Source organism: Nycticebus coucang, chromosome 12, assembly GCF_027406575.1.
Source record: "Nycticebus coucang isolate mNycCou1 chromosome 12, mNycCou1.pri, whole genome shotgun sequence".
NCBI lineage: Eukaryota > Metazoa > Chordata > Mammalia > Primates > Lorisidae > Nycticebus > Nycticebus coucang.
In genome coordinates, this window is record NC_069791.1 from 112,544,616 (window position 1) to 112,552,291 (window position 7,676).

Here is a 7,676-nt window from a genome sequence, read left to right on the forward strand (position 1 = left end):
GATTGATTTTGTTAGATAAGAACTCTCTTATATTTGTGTCCCGAGATTCTTGTTTTTATGAGAGCAATGTAGGTGCCCTGCAGTTTCAGCAGAGTCACAGACCAGCGCCTATGGAGCATATGTCTCCATCTCCATGTGTCTGTGCTACTATGAGAACCATCACTGTTCCTGGACTGACAGTAATAGTCAGCCTCATCCTCAGGCTGCAACCCAGAGATGCGCAGAATCCCTGCCATGGTCAAGGCATCTTTGGATCCAGAGAAGAAGCTGGAGACCCCAGAGCTGTGGTGCTTATTTGAGTCTAAGTAGTAGTTTAGGAGATACCAGGAGGGCTCTCTGGCTTCTGATGGTATAAGTGTACCTAGAAATCACTTGCATGGAAGCCACTGCCCAGGGTGCAGGTGATTCTGGGTGATGCTCCCAGGGATGCAGAGACGGAGGGTGGCTGAGTCAGCACAGGCTGGGAGAGGGAATCTGCAAACACAGACACTTGTGGGTGCTGGGGCAGGGACTAGGGCTAGCCTGCTGGGGTTCTGAGCCAGGGGGTGGTCCTCTAGGGGAGCTGATCCTAGACTCTGAAGCCTGTACTAACTTGTGCAGTAAAGTAAGGGTAGGAGGAGAATCGGAATTGTGTCCTACAGCTGCGTGGAAAACTTGCCCAGGCCATGGTGGACACAGCCCCCCATCCTCACAGTGGTTCAGCCTATCCCAGGCTGTCTTATCCATTCTCAAAGGTCTCACAGAGGAGGCCTTGTTTATGCAAATGTGTTGTTCCCACAGAACATGGTCTGGGCGGGTTGTGGACAGTTAATTGCCTGATCTGCAGAGCCTGCAAGGAAGCAGGTGCTGGGACCACATACAGAGAGGACACAGCTGCTGACTCCACATCAGTGAGCGCTGTGTTCTGCTTTCTCAGGCCCAGAAATTGTCCTAAGGTGACCCCTGGTGACCACATGTAAAACTGCACTCTCCTCTTGGTCCACCTATGGGAATTAACCCATACTTGTAGTCAGCTTTTCAACCCCTTAAGCTACAGCCATCAGTTCACTAGAATTATATTCTCTCTCCCATGTTTCACAGGTAACACCTTAATGAAATATTTGTCAATGAATAAAATGGAAAACCATCTCTGCAACCTCCTTAAGCAATTTTTTCAATGTCTCTTGTTTGCCACCAAAACAAAATCTATGTATTTCATTGATAGTTCATTATTATTGTGACTATGGATCCCCATCTCCCACACATACTTTTAGCTTTAATTCCTATAGAACTCAGCATAGGATAGGACAAGGTAAGTTACAGTAACATTATACCAGTAACTCAGTGGCATAACAAAAGCAAAAGCTTATTTTTTATGTATATACCATTTCTAACCCTAATCGGCTGTGCCTCTGGTCCCTTTTATTTTCATTCCAGGATGCAGGCTGGCAGAAAACATTTTATGGGGTGCACTGAACACGTTAGTTTTACATCTGCCGCTAAGAAGTAACACATCTCATTCTGTTCATTTCACTGGACAAAGCTAGTTATACAGAACTAGGCCTCATTTCAGTAGGATTGAAATGTTCAAAATATTCCCCACAGGCAGGGTGTTGGAAATTGTGGAAACGTTGGAATTTTATTAGGGTTTTAAACATCTCATTTTGCAGGTAAGGGAACAGAGGTAACAAAATACTAAGTGATTTGTCTACATCAGAACTATCCATTAGATTAGTCTACTGTCATGGAAATGTTCTGTACCAACCTGTCAAATGTTATGGCCACTAGGCAGAGATGGGCATTGGGCAGTTGAAATTTAACTAGTGTAACTGGAAAACAGGCTTTTAAATTCATTTAGTTTTAATTAACTTAAATTTAATTAAACACTCATGTGTTGCTAGTGGTGTCCATTCTGTACAATGGAGGGAAACAGGAATGCCTTATAAACAGGTAGAGCCAAAATCTGAGCACAGATGCTCTGGTGAAATAAAAGGACATTTGTTATCACTCAGTAACGTGGCTGCCTGTGCCTGTTGTCTCATTCCCATCTTGAAATGTAAATTCTGAGAGGGTAGCACCTTGTCATATTTTTCTTCATATTTGTAACTCATGCTTGAAACCATACTTCCTGAGAGAATAAATGACAGTGGATTTATTCTCCAACTCAGTATGGTTCGACTTATGATTTTTTGACTTTTGTGAGAATAATAGGAAAGAAAATTTAGATTTAGGGTAGTTTTAACTTCCAGTGTGTTTATTGGGGCTCAATCCCATCATAAATTGAGTGACACCTGTATTAGATTTTCATGTGCTTGTGAAAAGTTTAGAAATGTTAATTACACACCTAGTCTGATTAAAAGTAATTCACTCCATGCTGGTTCTGAGGACATTCTGTGTGACTGAGTTATCAGGTTTTCTGATCTCACAGGTGCTTGGAATATTATTCCCCCACCAAAATGATCATTTGATTTATGTGTAAGTGTTTCATTTAACACATGCAGAAGCAAAAGCACAGAGAGAGGATACATCTAGCCTCACATACAGCTGACTGGCATACAGAGGATTCAAACCAAGGCTTCCCAATAGCTAAGAATACGCTCTTCTAACCCATTAGCTCTCAAACTTAGAAAATGTTATGCCCGTTGAATGCTTGGAAATAAATGGAGATTTTTGTTTGTTTGTTTGTCACTACTTCGGCATTAGGTTGCTACTGACATCTGATACGTGAGGACCAGGGATGCTTCTCAACATCTCAGAATGCACTAAATAGCCCTAACCACAAGGAATAACACAGTCCACACTGGTAACAGTGCCAAGGCTCAAAAACCCTATTTTAAACACTATCCCCTCCCTGAAATGATATCAAAGAAATTAGAAGACAATTTGTCAAGACATGGAAATTTGTGTTTTGGGGGAACAGGATGCTTGAGCAGAAAATCGCAGCTCTATCCTTAAAGCAGGAGACACGGAAGTGCAGCACATCGTGGTGGGTACAGGCTGAAGGCAGACCCAGGGTGTGGCAGCTCTGGGGAGTTTTTGTCTCACTTCCTCATGAGTCTAGAGCACTGTGTGATAATAGTTATCATAACTAGACAGACAGTAATAGTCGACCTCGTCCTCAGTCTGCAGATCAGAGATGGTCAGGGAGGCCGAGTTGGAAGAGCTGTGGATGGAGCCTGAGAACCGATCTGGAACCCCAGAGGGTCTTTGGTTATCTCTATAGATCACAGTGGTGGGGGTGCCGCCCGGGCGCTGCTGGTACCAGTGCACATAATTGCGCCCAATGTTGCCGCTGCTGTGGGTGCAGGAGATGGTGACCTTCTGCCCTGGAGACCCTGACACAGACTGAGGCTGCGTAAACACAACCTGGGTCCAAGACCCTGCGAGGAAAGAGCAGCACAGGGATCAGTGAGGGCTGTCCGCACATTGTTCCCCGGGAGGAGGGCTAGGGTGTCATCCCAGATGGCCCCTTCCCTGCATTCCCTGAAGGAAGCCACCTGTGCAATGAGCAAACAGAGTGAAGAGGATTAGAGCCCAGGCCATGGTGGAGACAACCTGTCCTAGGCGTTGCTTCCGGAGCCTCGCAGAACTGAGTCCACCAATTCTTATATGTCACCCTGATCCTCAGAGTGGGAGATCTCCATGCAAATCTTCCCCTTCCTGGAGGCTGCATAAGCTCCTCCTTCAAATTTTCAACGTTAGCCTTGGCTGCAGTTGGGGAGAGACTGTAGGAGTGTGCGTGTTGGGGGCGGGGGAGGACGTTCACTCCCTTGAAAGCGCGGGAGCACCAGCTGGGGTTGGGTAAACAGCCCAGGCCCTGGGGAGCGCCAAGCAAGTGCCTAGAATACAGCGCCCTCTGGTGGTCAGAGAAGACAAGTCAGCCCCGGGCTAGCGCTTGCTCAGGGCTCCTGTGCTTTCCCAAGGCTCACCCCTCGCAGTTCAACCACGTGTCCAGGGTGGCGCCTGTGGCTGAAGGAGCAGGGCGCCGGCCTCACGTGCCGGGGGTGGTGGGTTTGAGTCCAGCCCTGGCTAAAACTGAAAAAGGAAAAAACAAACCTACGTGTCTAGTGTTCAGGGATCTCTGCGCACCTTCCTGTGTTCACTGTACATCTAACCTTCAAATATCTTATTTTCCAAGGTACACTATTCAGGTTCAGATGTTTTGAGTCACTTTGTGTTACTAGAGGTAACAAATATCTTTTTCGTTTATTATTTATTTATTTATTTCTGACAGAGTCTCACTATGTCGCCTTGGATAAAGTGTCATGACGTCATAGCTCATAGCAACCTCAGACCCCTGGGCTGGAGCCATCCCTTTTTTTTATTTTTTTACAAAATTAAAATAATGATTTAATGATAAAAATTGTGGCATATCTACAACTTTGATAGACTATGAAATGAATTAATCTTCACAAAGGATATCTAATATTTGCAATACATTAAGTAAAAATAGAGCAATATTAAGCAATACTTAGTACTCTGACATTCAATTAACACATGTTGACTTGAATAATATTGATTAGAACTATGGAAATATAATTTTGAGAGATCTAAAAATATGCCAATATGAGTATTTTCTAACATTTGTTTTCTTCTCTTTCTTTTTGTGAATCAATTATCTTATTCAAGAAAAAATTTTATGCAGGAAGTATAAAGAAAAATCTTTTTTTCCTTTTATTTAATTTTTAATTAAAACCAGAACTTTATACATTTACAGGGTACAATGTGATGACTTGATATACAATGTGGAATGCTTAAATCAAACTGATTAACATAACCATCACCTCACTTACTTTTTTTCTGTAGTAAGACATTTATAATTTATAGGATCTCATCTAATGTGCACAATTCAAGGATGTATTTCAAAATAACTAAGGGTTATCTTGCCTCAGCCTCCTGAGTGGCTGGGACTACAGGCGTACACCACCACTACTCCCAACTAGAGGTAACAAATATCATAATAAGAATGGGCTGTTTGATGGAATGAAGAGGAGGGCTGTGTCTTCTCCAGGATGGACCATGTGGGCTGAGTCTGGCCACCATGAATGAAAGAGGGGCCAGATATTCTGGAAGGAAGAGGGAGGGACCCTGGGATGGGAGACCATTTTTCATCATCAGAAGACATCCTGAAGGGGTGGACTTGGGTTTGAATCAAGGGAAATTTAATCAGGGCCATGATCAAGCAGAGACATGCAGATTTGAAATAAAGACATCAGAATGAAAAGTCAGCAGGACTAGATGAATTTGAAAGAGGTTTGGAGACAGAATTTGCAGAGCTGGGGATCAACTGGATCTCAGGATCGGATAAAGAGAATAGTTAATATCAATTAGAGATTCCTCATTTTGTGGACCAGCTGAGTGTTACTACTTTAGATGTTATGTTGAGTAGTCTTAAGCCAAAACTTGAGCCTAATAAAATGGCAATATAGAATTAGAGTCAGTGATTCTGAATTAGGATGAAAATAAATGGTATGTGGAGAGTCTGTGACCACCATGATGTCCTATGAAAGCATCTGATTTACACTAGAGGCATGGCCAAAGGACTGCCATTGGTGCCACTATGCCTATGGCTGAGATTTGTGGACGTGCTACTTTTGAGCACAAGGTCAGTGAAAATGCAGAAAGTATTTTTCCTTTTTCACACACCCAGACTGTACCCCATGTTGGCAGCCTGTGCTTCAATGAGTTCCTACATCTCCAGCTTGGGTTCTTTTTGAAAATTTTTTAGGAGAAAAAGAAAAACACATAAAACTTATCATCTTAACCCTTTTAAATGTACCATTCAGTAGTGTTAATACTGTTAAGTTCTCCAGAATATTTTTGTCTTGCAAAACTTCATACCCCTTACATTCTATAAATCTGACTACTTTAGATACCTGTTCGTCACTGGCCTATTTCACGTAGCATAATGTTGAAGATTCATCCAGGCTATAGCATGAGACAGGGTTTCCTTCCTTTTTAAGACTAAGTCTTATTGCATTGTATGTATATACTATATATTTTTTATCCATTCATCTGAGGATGAACATTTAGTTTGTTTCCATGTGCTGTTTAATGTCCTTAGGTAAATACATCTTTGAGATCCTACTTTCAGTATTTTTGGATGGAGTCAGAAATGGTGTTGCTGCATCATATGAGAATTCTGTGAGGGACCACTGTACAGTTTCCCACAGCAGATGCACCATTTTTTCATTCCCATCAACAGTCCATAGGATTCTAATTTCTCTACAACTATGTCAACACTTGGTATTTCCTGTTTGTTTATTTGTTCTTATAGGAGCCATCCTAATAAGTGTGAGATGATCATCACTGTGGCCTTGGTTTGACATGTGATGTTGAGCATCTCTTCATCTTTCCATATACTTATTCGTCATTTGTACATCATCTTTGGAAAAACGTCATTTCAGGTGATTTTTCCATTTCATAATAAGGTTATTTGTGTTTTTGTTGATGTTGTTTATACACGGTGGATGTAAATTTTGTGTGGAATTTACTACATCAAACTATCTTAAATTGCACAGGAATGTAATGTCCACCCTGTGTATGATTTTAAAATATTTTATTTCATTCTGTAAATTGTCTTTTCATTTTGTTGACAGTGTCCCGTGATGCACAGACATTTTAAATTTGGATGTCGCCCCTGATTTTGATTCTGTTTGGTGGGCTTTTGGTGTCATATCCAGGAATTCATTGCCAATTTGCAATCAACATCAGGCTGCTGGTTACAGTCTCATTTTTACCTGAAAGTGAGACATTAACTCAAAAACCAAAGAGCACTCTAGGGAGAAAAGTTAGAGTTGTCTGCATTATGAACTTTGTGACAGTCAATCTGGTACCATGCTCACTGCCAGGGGAGGTGCTAGAAAGACTGGAATCCTGGGAGAAAGTCAGTGCAGATTTGAGCAGGCTGGTGGGAAGCGCTGGTGCATCTCCACCACAAAGCAGGGACCCAAACATCAGGTATGTTGGATTTCAGTAAGACATTTCATTTCATCTGATGCCCTTTCAGCATTTGTCAAAGTTGGAGGTTATGAGAGTTTTACAGAGAAGTACACGAATGCCATCCCGTCCATAGTGGAGGGGGACAACCTGACAATCAATACCAGCTGCTACACTCCTCGGGCGGACTCCTTCCACTTATTCTGAGATCCTGCCATGGCGGATGTTCCGTGGCCGGGAATGATACTCAGAGCACCCATTACAGCTCTGTGGTACTGGTGCACGGATCGGGTGAAGTGTGTGTGTGTGTGTGCGCGCGCAAATGTGCGAGCATGCATTTGTTTATGCTGTTCTTTCTTGTAGAAAAAAATTTAGTTTCTATTTTGTGCACACACATCAGTTAAAGATTCAAACATTTCTACGTGGCTTTTTTTAAAAAATAAAAAAATAGCTGCCTGGTACCTCACTCTCTACCCTATTTCTTGTCTCTCGGATGCAGACACTTTCAGCTCTTTCAATTAGGTTTTTGACATTTATTTCTATTTTCTAATTCCCTGTGCTCAGTGTGTGGTCTGTGACCATCAAGCAAGGACGTCACCTTGAAGATCATTAGGAATAAACACTCTCAGACCCTATGACTCTGTCCAGAACCATTGAATCAGAATTTGCTCCTTAACTTGATCCTCAAGTGGGTCAAATAAGTGCCCGTGTTGCTTCCCCTAGGTTTCCAGTTTTAAGATTTCTCTGCTGGCTTCCCT

General features: G+C 42.4%; 1 gene segment (V, D, J or C); it reads right to left on the bottom strand.

The window, feature by feature from the left end:
* Window positions 1-3,036: 3,036 nt before the first annotated feature.
* LOC128562073 (immunoglobulin lambda variable 6-57-like) lies at window positions 3,037-3,901 on the bottom strand. The segment is given in 2 exon segments: window positions 3,037-3,359; window positions 3,477-3,901. Coding segments are annotated over 2 exon segments (369 nt in total).
* Between the last annotated feature and the right edge of the window lie 3,775 nt (window positions 3,902-7,676).